Here is a 20,688-nt window from a genome sequence, read left to right as displayed (position 1 = left end):
GCAGTTCGGGTGGTTGTAGACTAACTAGTTAAGATGGGATTAGTGGAGTAGAGTGGGCAACACACACACATACCCCAACTGCATCTGCTCTGACCCACAGTTCCCCTCTAAATCCCTAGGAGTCCCTTTGAAACAACCTTTCCCAGAACATGGCACCGGCTGGCTTTGGGTGGGAATTTCATGCTAAAACTCAATGGCAGCCAAGTGCTATTTCTTCCCAAACCCTCCGTGATTGAGACTGGACCAAATTCTGACCAGGTCTGGAAACCAGAGTGGAGCTTCCCTTTCCCTGCCTTCCTTCTCTCCAGTCCTAGGGAACCAGGCCCCTTTGTCTCCAGAGCCCTGTGCCCCAGTACCTGGCACACGTTGTAGTGCTCGAAGAGAGATAAGAACCCAACGTCACTGCGCGCACCAATGCCCTTGAGCAGAGTGATGTTCCCGTTCCCAGAATCCAGCTCCACGACGTCGTTGAAAACATTGGACACGGCTTTCCCAGTCAGGAGCAGATTGACGAGTTCCTGTAGATGAAAGAAAGGGGAAAGGCTTGTCCAAGGGAGATTGGGGACAAAAAAAAAAAAAAAAAAAAAGGGTGGAAAGGAAGGAAAGCAAGGAGGGAGAGAGCCCCAGATCACAAGAGGGCTGGGATTTGGAGTTCCCACCAGCCATCAGGGAAAACTGCCAGCGGTTCCCAGTCAAGCGACTCAAGGAACTCAGTGTGACCTTGATCACACTCACTAAGGCTAAGTGGCAGCAGGAGACTGCTGGAGGGTAAGAATGGCTCCTGACCTCGGGCTCCATGCCGAGGGCAGGGATCAGGTGCGTCCCTGTGCGGCTGAGGCACAATGTAGGATGTGACTGGGAATACAAAAATACGAGCTCAGAGACCTCTGGGCCAGGCAGGCACGGGACTCCATGGCTGAGTCAGAGCCACTCTGTGGAGAAGCCACATTGGGGTGGGTCTTGAAAGATGGCATTTTTTTCATAAACTTTTTTATTATGAAATAATTATAGACTCAAAAGAATTTGTAAAAATAGTACAGAGAGTTCCTGTGCACCCTTCACCCAGCTTCCCCCAATGATAACATCTTACACAACCAGCGCCCATTATCAGCGCCAGGAAGCGGACAATGGTGTGAACACCAAGAAGGCAGCTCTAGGGCTTATTTGGATGTCATGGGCAATGGTGGGGTCTTTGAGCAGGGGAGGGAGAGAGGAGGCCTGCAGAGGCAGACAGGCAGAGGCAAGGAAGCCCCAGGCTGGGTTCTAGATCTGTCCCCGCCTTGTCGGCCAAGTGGCGTCACGTATCCAGGGGCCCTGTAACTTGTGCCACAGGCCGACAAGCCTGCTGACTCCAGAACCCAGAGATCAGTGACACGGGGAGTCCTGTTCCTCTGGCTGCCTCCTTTAGCCAGCGCCTCCTGCATCAACATGGCGGGAAGGGCCCTTCCTTTAGCAGGGTATTGAAGGGTCCACCCTCCTGTGAGGAATGGGGGCCCCGGGGCCCCCCCGAAGGGAGGGGATTTCCACCCACATTTTCCAGCATCCTCCCTGGTGTCCTTCCCTCTCCCTGCATTTGTAACCCACCGTGGACCACCTGGCCGCAGAGATTCCAGAGGAATTTTGGCCGCTAAGTGCCCACTGTGCCACTGGGGAGGGAACCAAGTGAGCCCACCTGGGCAGGCAGCACGCCCCATTAGACCCACCCTGATAGAGCAGCGTGCATGGCTGGCCAGCAGGCAGCAACGGCCCCACAGTATATGGGAATGGCCAGGAGAGGCCTTTCCCAGCATCAGCTCTGGAGGGAAGAGTTCACAGAAGTGTTTTCCCCTGAATTATAAAAGACATGCCCGGGTGAATAAAGCCCTCCGTCAACACCAAGACCCCTGCCCTTGTGACAGTAAAAGAGGCTCTCTGTGATGACCACGGAGGGAACCCCATTGGAGGGAGATAGCGAAGGGGCCCCATTGTGTCCTTGCAGAGGAAATGAGAAAGAATTTGGAGGAAATGTCTGCTCTGAGATACTGCACCTCAGGGGCAGCGGCGTCTAAGAAAGGCGCGGCCCCTTTCAGATAGGTTCAATTTTTCCCATCTGGTTTTCAAGGGGAGAAGGCTCCTGCTCCCCATCTGTCTCAAACCTTCCTTGGCACAGGAAGCCCTCTTGAAATGGGGGAGAAAGGGGAAATAGGCTGTTGCTGCTGCAAGACTCAAAATCAATGCAGTGGCAAAGCTTAGTGGACACATAGCCCCTTGCTACTCAATGTGTGATCCATGGACCGGCAGCATCACCTTCTCCCGGAAGCCTGTGAGCAATTCAGAACATCAGGCCCCAGGCCAGACCCACTGGATCTGAGCCTGCTTTTCAACAGGACTCTCGGGGGGTTCATGCGCCCATCAAAGTTTAAGAAGCATTGGTCCAGCCTAAACTCCTCATTCTAGAAACAAGGGAACTGAGGCTTGGGGAGGGGAAGAAGATCCACACAGTTCAGGGAGGGTCATTGGCAAGATGGTGCCCTGTGCAAATACAAAGGATACCATGGCCCTCATGGCCCTCATGGCCCCAGCTGGCCCAGAGCCCCCAGTCTGTCCCCAGGGCTCAGGCTGGGGCTCTGGGCTGTGCAGCACCTGGCATCCTATGCACCTGGCATAGATGCAGCATCTATCCCTGGCATCCCCCCTCCCCTGCAGTGCCAAGCACACAGATCGGGCACAGCAAGACCCCTGGAGCGGAAGCTGAACTAAGTGGCCTTTCTAGGTCTCCATGATGGAGGCTGACACATGAAAACCACTGGGAGAGGGCTGGTGTGGGGGGAGGGTGGCAAGGAAAGAAGAGGGGAGGAAGGAAAAGAAGCGCCCAATGCCCGGTGACCCTCGGCAACTGCGACCTGGGTGCAGTATCCGTGTGCTCCAATCAGGTGGCTGGTGGGGACATCGAAGTCCTGGCGGACACTAGAAGACAGAAGAGAAGTGGTATCAGCACACCTTTGCCTGACTCAGGCCTCCGGACAAACCTCACTAGGGAACCAGGGGCTCCTCTCGGGGTCCAGGCTGAGGCCCAGAATTCTGGATGTGGGCCAACCCAGGGCTCCTTAGCCCACGCTCACTCTGTTCTGGGCTGTGACCTTCACTCTGGCCTCCCTGGGGCCACTACCGACACGCAGGGAGGTGACGGACACTTGAAACAGCAGACAGGCCCCTGTGTTTGCAGTCCAGCATCCCGCATTCACAGCCCAACTGCCACTTACCAGTATGGGCACTGGGACATCCCCGTCCGTCTCTAGGCCTCAGCCTGCAAGTCTGTTCAATGGGAGCGATGGGAGTCCTATAATAATAGCCGTGCCACCTGGGCACAGACCATGTACCAGGCTCTGGACACACACGGTTCCCCAGATATTGAGAGAAAACCAAGGCTTGGAACAGCACTGACTTGCCCAGGGCCCGGGGCTTTTGGCCTATGGAGTCAATGGAGGACCCCGCGGCCCGTCTTGGAGGTCGGTGCTCTCCCGACCCCAGGTCACCACAACGGCTCTACCCTCAGAAGGGAGCCCCCCAGAAGGCATGAGGTAAAAAGCTCCTTGGCCAAAACACATCCCTCAAACCAGAAGGAGCTGATTTCCTAGGGCCGTACAGAGCTGGGGATCAGAAGTCATCATCAGTGTGGCTCTGTTGTTGGGGAGCCTGGCAAAAGGAGGCAAGCCCAGCCCTCCATGAACCTCAACACTCTCTGACAATCTAGAAAGTCCCCCACCAGGACACAACTCCTTTTCCCTACCCCCATGTAAATCCTTTGGGAGACCAAGTGTTCTTGCCGGCCACAGAACCGTGGACAAGTGAACAGGAAAGGAGCCAGCATCCATGGAACACAGTCCCGCCCCTGGCAGAATAAGGGTTACTATATTTTACAGACAGGGAAAGACTCACAAGGGCATGGCTGCGGGAGACAGGAGGCTGCAGTTCATGCCCAGCGGCCTGGCCTGCCCCCTCTGGCCCCACCCCAAAGAGACCACAGACAGACAACCCAGAGGAAAGGGCTCAGCAATCACGATGTTTGTTTTCCCTTTTAGTGGAAGAGAAGAGAAACCTGGTCTCAATTTTATGCTTTAAATCTAAGATCTGCCATAAGTCCACAAACCTAAAACACCCTGGTCCCCGTATCCTTCCCAAACAAGTTAAGAAACTCAAGCTCCGTGACCTTTGCTGGAGAAATGCTTTCTTGTGGTTTTTAATAACCGTGGACAAATGGGGACGGTCTGTGGTCCACATGGGAAAATGGGCCGCGTTGGCACTGCGGGGACCTGGTGGAGAAGCATGGGGGCCTGGGGGGCCTGGGGAGGGCCTAGGGGGCTCACCCACCAGAGACAGCCCAGCGGGCCTGGGAAGGAGCCGGCTGGGGCGTCAAATGGCCCAAGGCAGCGCTCGACTGGCGCTAGCTCAGGCAGAAGAATTGATGGAAACGCTTTTTGCCGCATATATGGGCATCTTCTGAAGAGAAGAAAATAACCTCAAAGGAGTCCTGGGTGGACTGATAAGCATCGCTGGTCCCAAGCCAGCCCAAAGCTTTCAGAAGCGGTCCGATCTCCATAATCTCATAGCCTCGTGCTCACCCAGCGGGTTTGAGAGCCTGCGTCAGCCGAGAGCAGAGGGACAAGCAGAGAGGACAATGGCAGGAAATGGTAATTGCATCCTTAGGTGCAAACACGATGGGAAGTTCAGGAGTGAGCACGGAGCTTGAAAGGGAGGAACGTCTGCGTTTCACATTAGGGCATTCGCCAGACGCCAGGGAGCAGCTTACGGCTTAAGAGATTTACAACTTTGGCAAATCTAGATGCCCAGATCTCCCTTTAGGGGAATTCCCTGGAGAGCGGAGTGTGAGGAGTCCTTGAGCAAAGGAAAAATGGCCTCTGCCCTGCCCAGAGAGAAGGCAGTTCAAAGGGCAGGGCTGTAAGCAGGTTGGAGTTCCGGCCCCAGCCAGCCCTGTGGTGGCCATACTCTCCTCTCTGGGCCTCAGTCTCCCCTTTTGTAACACGAGGGCCTTGTACAAGATGCACGGTGTTTGGGGCTGAACTGTGTCACCCCCAAATTTGTACGCTGAAGCCCTGACCCCAATACCTCAGAATGTGGCTCTGCTCTGAGGGCCTTTCAAGGAGTGATTTAAGCTCCCTGAGCCCATTCGGGCGGCCCTAATCCAGTCTGAATGGGTCCCTGCGAGAAGAGGATGGCAGGGATGCGAGCTGCAGAGGAAAGACCAAGTGAGGCCACAGAAGCAGGCAGCCACCCACAGGCCCAGGAGAGAGGCCTCAGGGGAAACCCACCCTGCCGACACCTTGATCTTGGACTTCCAGCCCCCAGACCTGGCAGTTTCTGCTGTTAAAGCGACTTGGGCTATGGGTGCTTGTGACGGCTGCCCTAGCAAACACATATCAGGCGGCCTCCCCCGTCTGTTCAGACTCAGAGCTCTTTCTTCAAATGTCATCTTCTAGGCAGAAGCCAGATGCACAAGACATTAAGGCAGAGCTGCTCTGGCTGAAGGTATCCCATCCTTTTCCCTCTTCCAGCTCCTGTAGCCCCTCTGGGGAACCCCCAGGTCTCCAAGGTCATGCAGCATCCTGGGAGCAGGGACTGAATCAGAGATAGGGTTGCCTGGGCTCTGAGGTCCCCATACTCACTGGGCTTCTGAGCCACCAGCTTTGAGGACTTCCCTGGGACTAACGTTGTTCAGTCCAAAGGGCAGGCTGTACCTTCCCCGGGCTACCTGGGGACTGGACAATGCTGGGCCCTAAAAATTTTCCGCACAGCCTGAGGCCAACTACCAGGCTGGGTGACAGGAGCCAGGGGCAGCCTCAGACTGATGAAGCCTGAGCCCTGAGGCTATTATGCACACAGGGGACCCCTTCAGGGAGCAGGAGTTTGCCGGGATTTTGGATTCTGAGAAGCACAGTGTGGGAGGAGCCTGAGCAGACTTGCCATAAGGGAAACTTACAAGGAGTGGCTGGGCCCTTGGCTGTCCTGCCCCCATCACTCCTCCTCAGCGTTCTGGGAGCCAAGGGCCAGAACGTGGACCACAGTCGGAGGGACAGCTCGCTGCAGAAGCATCCAGAGTTAGAGTAACAGAGCCCTCTGCCCAGGATGCCAGCAAGGCCTACTTCTCCCAGCTGGGCCCCATGGAGAGTTGCCAGAGACCCCACACTGCACCAAGAAGCGGAACGAAGAGGATGCGGGGGGTTGGCAGAGACCTTGGGGCTGAGCTGTTTGCAGCGGGGAAAACTGATGCCTAGCACACGAACACAAGCAGGCTGGGGCAAGGGACAGGTTTTAGGCCAGACTGAGCATGGGAAGCTGGGCTAGAGCACCGCTGCTCCCTCCAGTCGCCCCTCGTCACACACCTCCAAGGACAGACGTTCTGCCACTGAGCAGTGTACAGGGCTTGAGCCTTGACTCTGCAGAACCTGGAAGCTCACTTTCAGATCCACCATCCTTTCTGAAGCCTCATGAGGCCAGAAGAGCACAAACCGCCATCTCCATTTCACCAAGGGGGCTACTGAGGCCTAGAAAGGAGAAGGGACGTGTGGTCTTGTGATCATATAGTCAGTTGGCCGACCAGGACAGCGCCCCCGGCGCCAACATCACACAGTGTCCACTGTGGCCTGAAATATGGGATGTTCAGCCTGGCCGGCCAGCCCCCAAGCAAGTCAGGGAGCCCTAAAGCTCCACTCCTGGTCCCCACCTCCCTGGCTGGGGCACAGCTTGTTCCTTCACCCTAAGCCTCCCCAACATCCATCTGAACATGTGAATCTGGGCATCTGGTACAGATGTTTCTGAATAAGAATAAAGTAGGTCTAAGTGGTCTAGAGACATGGTTCCAGTCCATCATCAAAGCCACTCACCTAAAATCAATGTCCACGAGATGGGATCAGCAGCCAGCTCGGCCTCAGATGGGCTGAGTTAACCTCAGGCAAATCCCTGTCTATCTCTCTCTCTCCCAGCCTATGTCTTCATTTAGAAAACCAGAGGACAGGAGCCAGGGGTCTCCGGGGACCTTCTGGGATGTGAACAAGTGTGCCTGGTTTGTGACTCTGATGTTTAAAACATCATGCCTAAAATAGGTGGTAATTAACCCGGGAGGATCTGGCCAGCCACCTCCCCTCCACCTGACCCCAAGGCCCCAGGCCCCAGGAGCACCACCACACCCCGCTCTGGCTGGGCCTCCCTGCTGCCCCCTCCCTTGGGAATTCTACTGACTTTTGAGGACCAATCAGTAGTGAGAAGGGTGGTGGCAGAATAACGAGGAGGACCTGAGCTCCTGGGCAGGGGCCCCCGGATTTGAATCCAGTTCCTGCTACTTACTGGCTGTCCCCCTCTCTGAGGCTGCCTCCCCTCTGCAGTGGGGAGGTGGGACATGCCTCCCTCTACTATAGACTGCTGGAAGAGCAAGGTGAACTATATAAAGCATCTGGCATTTGGTAAATGTCACTTCCTTTGTCCTACGATAACAACAATAATAACAACTACAAACACAATGACCAAGAGGTCATGATTCCCGCAACCTCAGCTGCTCGTGTCGCAGCCAAGAACCCAGAATAAACGGAGGCCTGCAAGCGGCCGAAATGGAACTATGAATATCTAAAAAGGACTTGGGTAGAGCGGATATGGACTGTTTTCCCAGGAAAGCCTGTAGGGAGTGGGCAATGGGTCAGGACACCTGTGTGGCAGGCCCTTGCTGCCACCTGCCCTGTGTGACCTTCTGCAAATTGCGTTCCTTCTCTGAGCCTTCGGGATGTCATCTCCTGATGGGGATAACAACAGGCACCTCAAAGACCTATTGCCGTGAGGGCCCCACAAACAGCACAGAGCTCCTCTGTGGAGGGGCTGGCTGTGACTGCCACTCTCCAGGCAGGGGCCGGGACAGGAAGGGGTGAGGTAGGGACCCCAGGAGGGAGGGCAAGGTGCAGGATGGAGAGAAAGGAGCCAGCCTGGAGGAAGGAAGGGGACAGAGGTGTGCCCCAGCCCTTCCAAGCTGCCTTCCAACTCACCACCTGCTAGACCTCTCCCCACACGTGGCACCTTCCTTCCCACTCCTTCCCAACCCTTCCCACATACCCCTCAGAGCCCTGCTAAATGTTGCCTCTTCTGTAAAGACACCTCCCTCACCCCGGGACAGATGTGCCCATCTCTCCTCAGTCGGCCCCTTCCTCAGAGCACCCGCCCATTCCAGCCTTGTCCCTCCGGGCAGCAAGGACTTTGATGGCCAGAGGTATGTCATGTCCCTTGGGCCCCCAGCTCCCAGAACTGGGCTCTTATTTTGCAGATGCACAGCAAACGGGCCCTAAATTATGTAAGCCTGGCCCACACCCACCCCAGAAGAAGCTACAAGGAAGGCCCGGATGGAACAGCCTCCAGAAGCTGAATCCCAGGAGGGGTGCGGAGTTAGCCAGAAGGAAGCTTCCCACCCAAGTGACTGAAGTCGGCCTGGAACAGAAGATTCTTCCGAAAAGTTAATTGCCTCTCCCTCCTCCCAAGGCCCATCCTCTTTCTTTGGACGCCCAAGCCCTTCGAGGAACATGGAAGTCTAGCCCTTGGGTAAGTGGTAAGTGCTAGAGGCACCAAGAGTCAGGAGACCCTCCTAGCTCTGCCCGAGTGTAGCCACCTCAGCCACAGGAGACTCAGTGTTCCCCGGTGGACCTGTTGCCCTCAGGCATACCTCACCCTTGTTTCTGAGGAAATCCTGTGGGGGCCTCAATTAAGGCCCAGATCTGATCCACCCCCAAACTCATACCTGGTCTCATGTTCTTTGATAAATTCCAAGCTTCCAGTTCCTGACTAGACAGTCCACTTCTTTCCCAGTCAGAGTGGTCCCACCTCTGTGGGTTCTGCCTGCCTTCTGGGCCCTCTGTGTTCACATGCCCCATGATGGGGGCAGCCTAAGCCTGACCTCCATGAGGTATCACAAATGGGGTCACGGCTGCCAGCAGGCTGAGGGGCACTGGAGAAAGGCTTCCTTAGGGCGCCTGGGTGGCTTGGTGGGTTAAATGTCTGGCTCTGGCTCAGGTGGTCATCCCGGGGTCCTGGATGGAGCCCCATGTTGGGCTCCCTGCTCATTGGGGAGTCAGCTTCTTCCTCTCCCTCTGCCTTTCTCTTTCTGAAATAAATAAAATCTTAAAAAAAAAAAAAAAAGAAAAGCAGGGGGGCTTCCTCTCCACAGGTCTCACCGAAGCCCACCATGCAGCAGGGCCCTCCTGAGAACACAGCTGTGATGGTGGAGGAAAGAAGCATGACGGGACAGAAGGAGGGATGCCATGTCCCAAAGACGCTGCCTGGTTCCTGGATCCAGCCGCTCCTAAAGCCCTGGGCTTTGATACGAATCAATTAATACTGCTGTTTTCTGCTTACACTGGCTAGGATTCAAGTTTCTGTCACTTGCCTCTGTATCACCAACACTCACGGTTGGCTTTCTCTCAGGGCTATTTCCACAAAGAACTAAACAGTGCTGTTATTTTTCCTCTCCTGGAGAAAGTTAACTAGAGAGCCACAAAGCCACCCCGGTGTGGGTGCTGCCCCTCACGCTCAGGGCCCGGCTTGTGATCCTCAAAAATTACTTCAGCAGATGACAAACTACTGCCTATTTTGGACTTTCAAGATTGCTTTTGGATGGCCCACAATGCCACTGCCCTGAGTGCAGTGGGTGTGAGGCCTGAAAAAGGTCTCTTCACAAGCCGTTCCCCCACCAGCCGGGCCTCAACCACTCAGTGGGCATCTCCAGAGCCCCCCATTGTGCCTGGCCCCAAATCACTGCTGGCTTCCCAGGGGACTGTGCAGGTCTGGCTCTGAGCTGGCCCCCGACCCCGGGGCCCCAAGCATCTTTGGGACTTGTGAGAGCCTGCTGGGGAAAGTTCTAGGCCGTGTGGTTTGGAAAGCAGTGGAGCTAGGTAAGCATGAAAGCCTGTATGAGATTTACTGTAAGCAACTCAAGATCTTAGGCAGGAAAATAGATGGCTGGAAATCAAGTGGAAAAAAATAGAGGATTTGCAATCAGCCCCGGTAAACAAAACTCAAACGCCAGCTTCACTACTGTTCTTCCGGCCTCTCAGGGCAAAGTGGCTAGGCTGGGCCGGGCTGTGTTCACATCTTCCTTTGGCACCCTCACCCTGGCTCCCCCCAGAGCTGGGAACAGCCGATGGACAGGAGGCGTGGACTTGGGTGCAAGGCTTGCCCCCGGGGCCTCAGGCAGGAGTCTGAAAGCCCTTGCTCAGAGGGAGGGATGGCCATGCGCTCAGACACACATACACACTCACACAATCAAGTCACCTTCCCACAATCTCAAAGGTCACCACCAACAGCCACATCATCTCACACCCAGTCCTGAAGCGTCACAGATCCCTCACCCATGCACACACCTCCGTGAGCGTACCCATACATGCTGTACTTGTAAAAAGCTGGGTTGGGGATAGATTCCGAGCCCTCCACCGCACGGCCCATGACTGGAGAAACTGCTCTCTTTGGGCTACCAGGACATGTTTCCAACTGCCCAAAGTAGTAACAGATCACCCTGAAACGGCATCAAAGGCTTTGGCGAGGCTGAATCTGAACTCCAGAGCAGGAAGGCCCTCGGGGTTCGTCCGGTCCTACGGCTGGTAAGCTATGTATGCAGGGCTGGGCCTTCTCCAAACAGGGGTCTCCCGGGGCCAGGCTGGGAGACGGGGAGGGGCATGCAGGGGTCTCCGCCTCCCCCCACCCCTACTCCAGTCCTGCCACATCTGCTTTTTACCGTGAGCTTTGGAATACGGTTTATTAAGAAAAAAAGTCAAGTTCACTACACAGTTTAAGCAGCAGTTTAAGTTTGCCTCCCTCCTCTTAGAGGTAAAGGACCTAAAGCACAGGCTGTGCTGGCAGAGCAGAGATGGGGACCCAGGTATCCGAAAGCTGCATCCTAGCCAATGAGTGGGATGCTCTGGTGTGACCTGTCACCCACTGGGGCCACCCTGGGCAAGCCTATTAGCTCAACCTGACAAAGGGAGCCTGTGCTGGATGGCCTCTGCCCCCAGGGGCCCTTTGCAAGCTGCCAGCCCCTGTGGCAGGCCAGGAGGAAGTGGCCTTTCACCATCCCAGGACTGTCATCCCTGCCAAGGGGATCGCAGCAAACCCACCTCCAGGTCTGGCATCCGTCCTGAGATGAGAGACCGGAGGCTCTGGAGAGCCGAGGGAAGCACCTCTGGAGTGTGCGATGGGCACAGAGGAGGTGCAGGCCGTTCCAAGGGCTCCCCTTCTAAGCCACAGAACAGCTCCTTTGGAGGAGCCCTGGAAATGCCAGGAAGTCTAACGTGTTATTGTAAATAATGTCAGCGTGAATCTCTCACGGCATCCAGGCACCATGTCAAGGGATCATTCTCCTCCTCGCCATGGTTCTGTCTCTCCCCTCAGGCTGCCACCCCTTTCAGCAGTCCCCCAGACCACGGGGAGGAGTGACTGGCTCCACTCCCTGTCGCCCCAGCAGCCCTGGGCCCAAAGCCTGCCCCATGCTCCACCAGAAGCCTTCAGTCTGTCTAGAAGTGGTTTTGAACTTGAACAAACAAGACAGGGTGAGTGTCTTTCTCAAGCCCATCTTTGGGTGGCACACTCCCAGGGCAGAGACTGGTTCTCCCACCTCCCCTTCTCTTGTGCCCTCCGAGAAACAGTGCACAGCCCCCAAGAAGCCCCCTGGGCTGCTGAGGACATGCCTGCTGGGGTGAGCACCGCCACCAGGGGACCCATCCCCTCTTGTGGGACATCACCGTGGCTATGTCTCTACCACCAGTCACCAAGCTGAGCCTGAGGGCAAGACACAACAGGATGGGACACAAGGTGCCTCTGAGCACAGCTGGGACAGGGTCAGACCAGCAGGGGCCATCACCCAAAATATGTTACCCACTGGAAGCCTCGACCTACAAATCTTCATTCAATCTTGTAAAGCAGGAATTATCATCCCGCTTTCACAGAGCTAGAAACTTGGGCTCAAAGGAGACGAGACTCAGACCTGAAACCAAGTGGCAAACCCAGTCTGGGGCCCGGCTGCCTGGGCTGAGCTGTGTGAGCCCGGGGCCAGCCTGGTTTCTTCATCTGAGAGACAGGAAGCTGGTAGGCATCACCAGTGGCACCTAACAGGGTTGTGTGGGGACAAGGCAAGTTTCTGTTGTAAGAGTTGCAGCATCAGACCGGGTTCGAGGGAAGCTTGCCGGACGTTGCTTATTCCCGTTCCTACTGCTGATGAGAGTGTCCCCTATGTTGCCTTCTTAGAAGGCAAGGGGAGGCCCAGCAGTAAGATGAGTTCAACTGGTGCCCTGCTGGGTCCAGTGCTAAAGCAGGGCTCGGTGTCAGTCCTTCTGGAAGGCAGGGGATGGGCTGGCCAAAGCTATCCCTGGGGACTCCAACACATCGGCCTCCAGGACCCAGGAAGGTCCTCAGGAGCCCTGAGCAGGAGGGAGATCATCTTGGTGCACTTTCACTCCTCTGTCCTGAGAACAAGGGGAATGAGGTGACACTCGCCGGATCTCTTGGTGAGTCCGTGTGCTTGTGTCTCTCTATGTATGTCTGTATGTATACCTTGGTGTATCTGTGCATTTATTTGTGTAGGTCTGCCTTCATGTTCATGTGCATGTGTGTGTCTGTGTGTCTGTACATCTGTGTCTCTATGTGTGTGTGTATCTGTATGCCTGCGTGTCTGTGTATCTACCTGCATATCTGTATATGTTGTACCTGTGTATCTGTGAGTCTGTGTCTGTGTGTATCTGTGTGTGTGTGTGTGTGTGTGTGTGTGTGTGTGTCTGTACTTCTGCGTGTGTGTAGTGAGGGGAGGATGGTGGCAGGGCTGAGACCTCAGGCCTATTAGCATGAGGCTGTGCAGGCCCAGTAGCGCAGCCTTCCCCGGATAGATGCCCCACGGTACCACACCCTAGGCAGGGAATGACCCTTGCCTGTCTTGGTTGATGGGGCAGGGAGGGGACAGAAGCAGCCCAAGTCCTCCAGCTCTGGACAACATGGAAAGTAGCCTGGATATGGGGCTCTGAAGGCCCCTGTGGACAGAGAGGGCCGCCAGAGCTGCTCCCTATGGGGGCACACATGTAAACAGCTCCCGGGCTGGTGAGTGGGACCTGCTGTAGCTGCCCCAGTGACGCCAGAACAGAGACACTCTGGTCAGAGTCCTAGACCCCCAGAGCCAGAGGGTCTCATGTACAGATGGGGAAACAGGCCCGGGAGATCACACAGACAGATGTCACCAAGCCCGGCCCTTCTGAGAGCCTAGCTTCCTCTCTGTAGCTCAGGGGTCTCACCCACACACCCAGAAATCCCCACCCAACCTGGGTCGCCAGGGATTAGCAAACCCAGGCCTGAGGAGGAGGCAGTGCAGCTTACTGTCTCCATGCACGTGAGCCCAGGCCAGGAATGAATCGTATCATTATGGCAGGATTAGAAGAAAAATGCTATTAGAAAATCTGTGCATGCACCGCATTTAATAAGGTCAGTAGCAGCAAGCAGCAGGCAGGCTGGCGGCACGAGGCCACAGAGCCCCCTCGTCCTCCTCCCACCCGAGCCGGAGCCTGCAGGGGAGGGGACAGGCCCTGTCTGGGCCCAGCCACGGGGAGCAAGTGTCTCCTCCTGCTGGGGCCTCCCCAGCCCGGGCACCACACAGCGATTCCTTCTGACTCCCCACTCCTCAGGGCCCACCTGCTTGGGGTTGTTCCCAAATCATCCCCCACAGCAAGCACCCTCCCCCCAAGTGAAAATTCATTCCCCAGATCCCCCATATACCCTCTGGAGTCGGTGCTCTATTTGGAAAGGGAAGGAGTAATCAATTGTACTTTATAAAACCGTTAATGAGCTCTTAAGCTACTATTCTCCCTGATGACATAATGCCCAGGTGACAAAAAGGGAGAAGAAGCCTAGAAAGCCCACGGAGGATGAGTATGATGGAGAAAGTCCAGCTCTCAGGCAGCTTGGAAGGCTGCCTTTGATAAAAATGCACGTCACTGAAGTCGTCTTGCTTCCAAGGCCCCTGGGCACCCGCCCACCTGTTGTCCTCAGGGCTGGCCCTGGACACAAGCGTTGCAGCTCTCCAACTGCCCTGGCCGACACCGCTCCCCACTCCGCCACTTCCTTCACCCTCTTAACCACACTCACTACACGCCGACTGTGCACCAAGCGTGGCCCTGGGCTCTGCTTGGGGCAGCAGTGAACCAGACAGACCAGCCCAGCCCAGGAATCCAGAGAGGAAGACACTCACAGCTCCGTGGATCTGGACAGGATGGCAGACACCGTGAGGAGGATGCATCCGTAGGGACCCACTTCGAACTGGGAAGAAGAGAAAGCAGTGAGCAGCCTGAACTGGAGCCAGCTGCCACCAGCCCGGTCCCAGAGGCTGCCAGGCGGCTCCAGAGCAGGCCCCCTCACTGATGGGAAGCACACCAGCCCAGGTGACAATGGGACTGGACACACAGTCCATCAAGGAGCACGCCCATAAGGTCTGAGTCCTGGACACTTGTTATATAGCAGCCGGGCCAGCCTCCCTTGCCCTGCAGGTATCTTACGGGCACCGTCACACTGAAAACCGTCACAGGCTGGTGTGACAGTACTGTTAACACTGCCCTCTGCCCCAGAAGGAAACACTGGTAAGTGGTCTGCTGGGATGCTAGCAGGCTCCATCGGATTCCAAATGCCTTAGACATGCACTGCGTTAAGAGCAGCAGAGAGCAGGTGGGGGACAGAGTCAGGGTCAGGAGGGGTGAGTGAGGGGAGCCATGCAAGTGCAAGGATAGATCCCATCTGCCAAACATTTTTGGTATTTCATTCATTGTGGATTTTTTGGATTAATTCTGGATATGAAAATATTATTTTTGCTGATTACTGAGGATTTGGGTACCTCCTTGAATTCTGCACCCAAGGAGAGCACCTGATTCATCTCCCCCCAGTCCCAACTCTGGGTTAGAGCCCACCGCCCGGAGCCCGTCTGCATGGGTTTCAATCCTGGTTGTGCCACTCCTAGCTAGGTGAGCACAGAGACCTTCCCTAACTTCCCTGTGCCCCAGTCTTCTCATCTGTTAAATGGGGATGATGATAATGGGCCCAACTTTCATGAGGTTGTTGTGAAGAGTCAGTGAGATAACCCCTGTAAAGCACGTAGCACAGGGCCTGACCCCAGGGGAGCCATGGGTACAATGCCAGCTCTGCATGGCCCTTTGTCCAGTGGGCCCAGGAGGCCACAGCCTCCGGGATGGGCTAGGTCACTCAGGCTCCCTAGACAAATGCCAGCCCTCCCCGCCGCCATTCAGTGTCATCCCACCCTCTCCCCATCTGTGATCTGGTGATGGCAGATGTTGCCTGACTAGAGTCAGCGTTCCTTATGTGTGGTCAGTTTTGTTTGTTTGTTTGTTTTTGTTTTTGTGGACTTGGTACCAGACCTAAAGAAGCTTGTTTTCCTGAAAGGGTAAGAATGATATAATTTATCATATTTCCATTTTGCCTGGGTTGCCAGGAAGCTCCAAGCCAGACATGGTCCTCGTCTGTGGTAATTATTTCGGTTCTGATAAAATTATCTTTTCTTTCCTTCAAAACATAGTCTTTATTTTCACACCGTAATTCGATCAGTCATTCAAAAAAAAAAATTTCTGTGTGAACTTTCATGCCAAGAGGATGCTTCCTGCTGATGCTATGCTTGTGGATAAGGTGGACATGGATCTCCTTCATGGGAAGTAACTCAGAGAAGAAAGAACAAGAAGCACCTACAGAAGAGTGGGGGAGGGGCTCTGCTCTGACAGGAAAAGCAAGGTGTTCTGGAAACACACAGAGAGGGCATCCAAGCAGACTTGGGGTTTAGGGAAGAAAGGAATGTAAAGGAAGGCTTTCTGGAGGAAGTGATATCTCAACCCAAAGGACAAGAAAGAATCACAAGAAAAGGAAATGCTGTTCCAGATAAGATGAAAAGCACATGCAAAGGCCCAGAGGCAAGAGGAGGCAGGTTTATTATGGCTGGAGCACAGAAGAGCCCTGAGGACATCATTTTTATAGAATTAACTTCTTATTTTTATAAATTTATCAATAACAGAATCTTTGGGGGGATTAAAATGGAATAGATGAATCAACAACTATCTTAAATCAACTTCATCATTATTCTCTGATCTCAGGCCAGTCACTTCGCTTCTGTTGCCCTCAGTTTCCCCATTTACACAACGAGGATGACAAATCCCATCCTTGCATTTTCCCTTGGGTTCTGGTGCGCATTCTATAAGACCAAGTCTGTGGAAGTGTTCTGGTCATTGCAAAGAGCCCTGCCCAGGGGAACATGGGCCTGGGAGGACCAGTACCCTTGTCGCAACTCTCCTGCAGACTTCCATGTTGCCTTGGGGAGTGACAAAGTTCTCCGTCTCCATTTCCCCTTCGGGAAGGCCACCTAACTGCTGCCATGGACTTGCACGTTGTCTTGAGGGGAGCCACAGAACTTTCTCAGTCTGTTCCCCTCTGCCATGCGTGCTGCTGCAGGACTGGCATGAAGCAGGGAACACAGGAGCCCGCCGCACGCCCTCCGTCTGTGTAACCCAGAGCACTACTGCTACTACACAGGCCAGCACTGTCCACAGCCCTTGGGACTCCCTCAAGGACAGCTTCCCAGGAGCCGTGCACGAGCCCCTCCACGTAGGCTGGTTAGTGAGGTGATGGAGTGTGTGGGGAGAAAGGACGCTGCCTGGGGCTACTGGCCCCTGCTGAACACGACTGAATGGCACCAATATTCCATTTTGTTAAAAAAAAAAATTATTAAAATTATCTCATCAAACTCAAGCTGCCAAGACATGGGAGGCCGCAGGGCAAGGTGCCTGCTCTGAAAGGAGAGCTCCCCAGACAGGCAGTTGGGCTGGAAACCGCCGTGAGGGTCGGGGGGAAAGTGTCTGGTACAGCCTGGGAAGAAGGGGCCATTCTCTAGCCCCGGCTCAGGCCCTGGAAGGACCAAAGCCTACCCTGGAACCTCATCTGGAGGCAGGGGCGGGGGCCTCACCAGCTCGCGGGGGGCGGCCAGACATCCCACCCAGAGGGTGAACGGTAATGAAAACACAGCAAGGAGGCTATTTATTTTGGGCAGAGATGGTTCAGTGTTCGTTTCCAGGCCTGGCACAAGGCACCCCTCTTAGGCCCAGGCCATGAAAAATGAATTCGGTGAGGGTAATGCTGAGGCAGCTCAACGGCTTCCAGCAAAAACAAAATTAGACACTGGGGGAAAACACTACCTTCCGGGGGAGGAGGGCCAAAGACTGACCGCAGGCACATGGTTCCCCGCTTTGGGTCCCAAGGAATGACAGGAAGGGGGCGACCCCTCTCCCAACCCCGGCCCCACTCTCTGAACTGCTTCCACAGTTGTTGTCTTGCTTGGGCTTCACCAAAACCCTGGGGTATGGACCAAGGGAGAAAGGAGGCCCCGTTTCCGAGATGAGGTTGTAGAAAGCCTTGGTGTAGAGGCATCCCCCCAGCCAGGGCCATCCATGCATGGTGACAGACCCTTGGAGCCTGTGAGCAATTGCCCCAGGGCTCTCCTTTGCCCCCTAGAAGCCTCCCAGGGCGCCTTCCTCTCCCAGGTGCCACCACAGGTACCGGGGGGGGCCTGCCCCCCGGTCCAAACACACGCACCGAGGCCATTGGCCCTGCTCAGCTCTCAGATGCATGGCTGCATTCTCACAATGCTCTGAGTGCAGGGAAGAGGAGGATCCTTCCTGCTTGTTTCGATCCCACCTGCTGCTTAATTTAGAAGACATTCTCTTCCGTGCATTTAAGTTTCTTCTTCAAAAACCTCTATTGGACAATAAAGAGCTGGATGTATCTGCTAACTGTGCCATCTTCCGTTTCCTAGGCGAGGCAACTTAGGCCCAGTGTGGTGCCTGAGGCCCCATGGGGCTGAGTTAGAAGCCAGAGGAGGCCCCCAGACCCCTGCTCCAGGCCCCCTACAGCTGCTCCGGATGAGCCGCATCATTTGAGAGCCCACTGGGTTACGCCCATGAAGAACCAAAGGGAGCCAGGGATGGAGCAAGTGACAGCCAGCTGAGGCCAGGACCCCGCCCATGTCAGAGCCCCTCCCTCGCACCGCCCAGAAAGGCCAGACAGAACAGTCTGTGCCAAAAGGCAGCGTCCTAAGCTGAGGACATGGGCCTGGCTCTTGGGGCTGAATTACCCCTAGGCAATAGCTCTGGGGCAGAAAATCTGGGGTGAATAAGTGCCTTAGTGACTGCACCCCTGCCTCCCCGGGGTCTCCAAGCAGACCCCAGTGCCTTCAGGGAACAGGAGGAAAGTATTCTGACAGGAGTGTCTAGATTGGTCCCTTATCTGGCAAGTACTCCCACCCTCCGGGCTAACCAGCAAATCCTCAGTCACCTTTTCTGGAGCCAAAAAGAGCTAGTCCCACAGCTCAGGAGGCTGAAGGAAAGGCAGAGAAGAGGCACAGAGCACTTGCTTGCACACTGGAGAAGGGCTCAATGCTTGGTTTCTTTCTATCCTGACACACAGACATCAGAAAATGAGACCCCTAGGGGCACCTGGGTGGCTCAGTGGGTTAAGCTTCTGCCTTCAGTTCAGGTCATGATCCCAGGGTTCTGGGATCGAGCCCTGCATCGGGCTCTCTGCTCAGCCGGGAGCCTGTTTCCTCTTCTCTCTCTGCCTGCCTCTCTGCTTACTTGTGATATCTCTCTATCAAATAAATAAAATCTTAAAAAAAAAAAAAAAAGAAAGAAAGAAAGAAAGAAAAGAAAATGAGACCCTGTGGTTGGGGATCTCAGAGGTCATCTCTCGGCCTTGGCTCAGGCTGTACCCTGCCTCTGCAGTGCGTCCCCCTCATTTCCACATGTCCACAGCTAACCAGTCTCAAGGGGGCCTAGAATAATAACAATGGTGATCATAACATCAACAACAGAAGGTAAAATCGGTGACAACATCGAGCCTGGTGCACTAGTTCCAAGTACTGTTGTTATCAGCCCCATTTTACAGATGAGGAAACTGAGGCACAGAGAGCTAAAGAAGTTGCCCCAGGTTACAGAGCGAGTACGTAAGGGGTGAAACCTAGATTCAAACCCAGATGGAAGGCTCCAGAGATCATATCCTTTACCATGGAGCCTTCAACTACCTCCTCCACAAACCTAGCCAGGCTATAGCCCTTCTCTGAACCCCCATGGCACTCTGTGCTGTTCAGGCCCTGGACGTGTCCCACCCCATCTCACAGCAAGCAGTGGGGGCACAGATCCCCTCCAGCAGACAAGGTGCTGGAGGACTCAGTCAGCCACCCAGGGCACCAAGCAAGGTCCTGTACCCAGAAGGGTCCCCATCAAAGAAAGCAGACGGCTTAACAATACCCCCCCCCAAATAAACCATCATCCATACCTGATGGATGCTTTGTTGGAGAAAAGTCACCAACTCCTCATAGCAGGTCAAACTGTGCAGCGTGAGCTGAGGAGACACAAACGCACGGCGTGAGCTGCCCAAGCCCCACAGACAGTTCTGGGTCCTGCCCTGGCTTCGGTAGCTACAAGACCCCAAGTGGGAATGTCCCTACAGTCACAGGGGCGTCCTGGAGAACCAGGGCAATGAGGCATCCCCATGCCTGCATGCGACTTAAAAGGCAGACAGGGCCCAGCTGGGGTCTCCAGGTCAAGTCCTCCCGGCCAGCTCCACCAGGCCGACAGAGCCCAGGAATGGAGACAGTGGGGAGTTCAAGCTTGGCTGCACCCCTGCAGGCCAGTTACAGATATCTGAGAGGCATCTGGGGGCACAGAGGGTTTGGGGTGGGCATCCCATCCAACTGGCCACTGCCAGGCCCACTCTGAGCCTGGCCAGCAGTGTCCTGAGTTCAGTGGGAAGCCGTGGGTCTCAGTCTCCTTTGCTTTCTCAGGCAACTCAGGAAAAAACCACTTGTAGACAGATCACCCAAGCAGGTAAGGCCCCTATTTAGGATCCCAGGGCCACATGTGCCCAAACTTAGGTCAAAGGAAACAAACCAGGTCCAACAAGTCTTCTGTGAAGAGGGGGGCGCGTCTGTGGAAAACGTCACGGTGTCTGTATCCTCGTGTCTCCCATTTCTTTCCCTTACTTGGTCATACCAGGTCTGGTTTCACGGCTGGTGCTCTGTTCCCCTCTCTCTAACTCCCCCTCCATCTCCATGCCACCCCCCCGCCCTCTCACAACCCCGGCGAGGGTGCCAAGGAGACACAGAGGGACAGAGACGGCTGTGGTTTGGCCAGAAGGCATCAGGCATGGCCCGCTTGTCTCTACAGTCTCCACGTGACAGGGCGCCCTTCAGCCTTTTGGCCCCAAGGGCAGTTCTGGCGAGCGTCCCCCTACCCAGCGCCTGATGCCCACCCCAATCCCAGGTGGAGGATCCGCTAGTCTGGGCTGCAGGGAGGGCTGGCCCGTCCCCAGCTGAGGGAGGATTTACTTATATATGAAAGGAGACCGTCCCCAAACAAAGCCAAAGGTTGCGTGATAATTTTCCAGAAAGCCGTACTGTTTCTAAGACTCCATCTGCTTTGTATTTCCCTGTTGGACTGAACTGCTGTGTTCCCGAAGCCCTAAAAAGGAAAGGGAGATGCATGAGTCCTCTGTGTGGAAAGAAGATGTGCCCTTGAGCCAGGGGGAAACCACATGTGCCATTAACTGAGGACAAATCAAAAGGGGGCTCTGGAGGAAAGAACAGGACCA

The 20,688-nt window shown here is 55.1% G+C and overlaps 1 protein-coding gene across 4 annotated transcripts in view; it reads right to left on the bottom strand.

Annotated features, from left to right (window-relative positions):
* Positions 1-20,688, bottom strand: part of MINDY4 (MINDY lysine 48 deubiquitinase 4) — a 101,597-nt gene that overhangs the window by 15,866 nt on the left and 65,043 nt on the right. For all 4 annotated transcript variants that reach the window (XR_006384291.1, XM_044246317.1, XM_044246316.1 and 1 more), the window contains exons 11-15: positions 20,495-20,558; positions 19,375-19,440; positions 14,249-14,316; positions 2,883-2,946; positions 357-518 (exon numbers count right to left, since the gene is read on the bottom strand). Coding sequence is in view for 3 of the 4 variants with exons in the window: in XM_044246317.1 (XP_044102252.1) it covers positions 357-518; positions 2,883-2,946; positions 14,249-14,316; positions 19,375-19,440; positions 20,495-20,558 (424 nt within the window). In the remaining variant the exon portion in view is untranslated. The remainder of the gene's footprint in view (positions 1-356; positions 519-2,882; positions 2,947-14,248; positions 14,317-19,374; positions 19,441-20,494; positions 20,559-20,688) is intronic.

The sequence above is a fragment of the Neovison vison genome, chromosome 4 (assembly GCF_020171115.1).
Source record: "Neovison vison isolate M4711 chromosome 4, ASM_NN_V1, whole genome shotgun sequence".
NCBI classification, from domain to species: domain Eukaryota; kingdom Metazoa; phylum Chordata; class Mammalia; order Carnivora; family Mustelidae; genus Neogale; species Neogale vison.
This window is presented reverse-complemented; position numbering and strand designations above follow the sequence as displayed.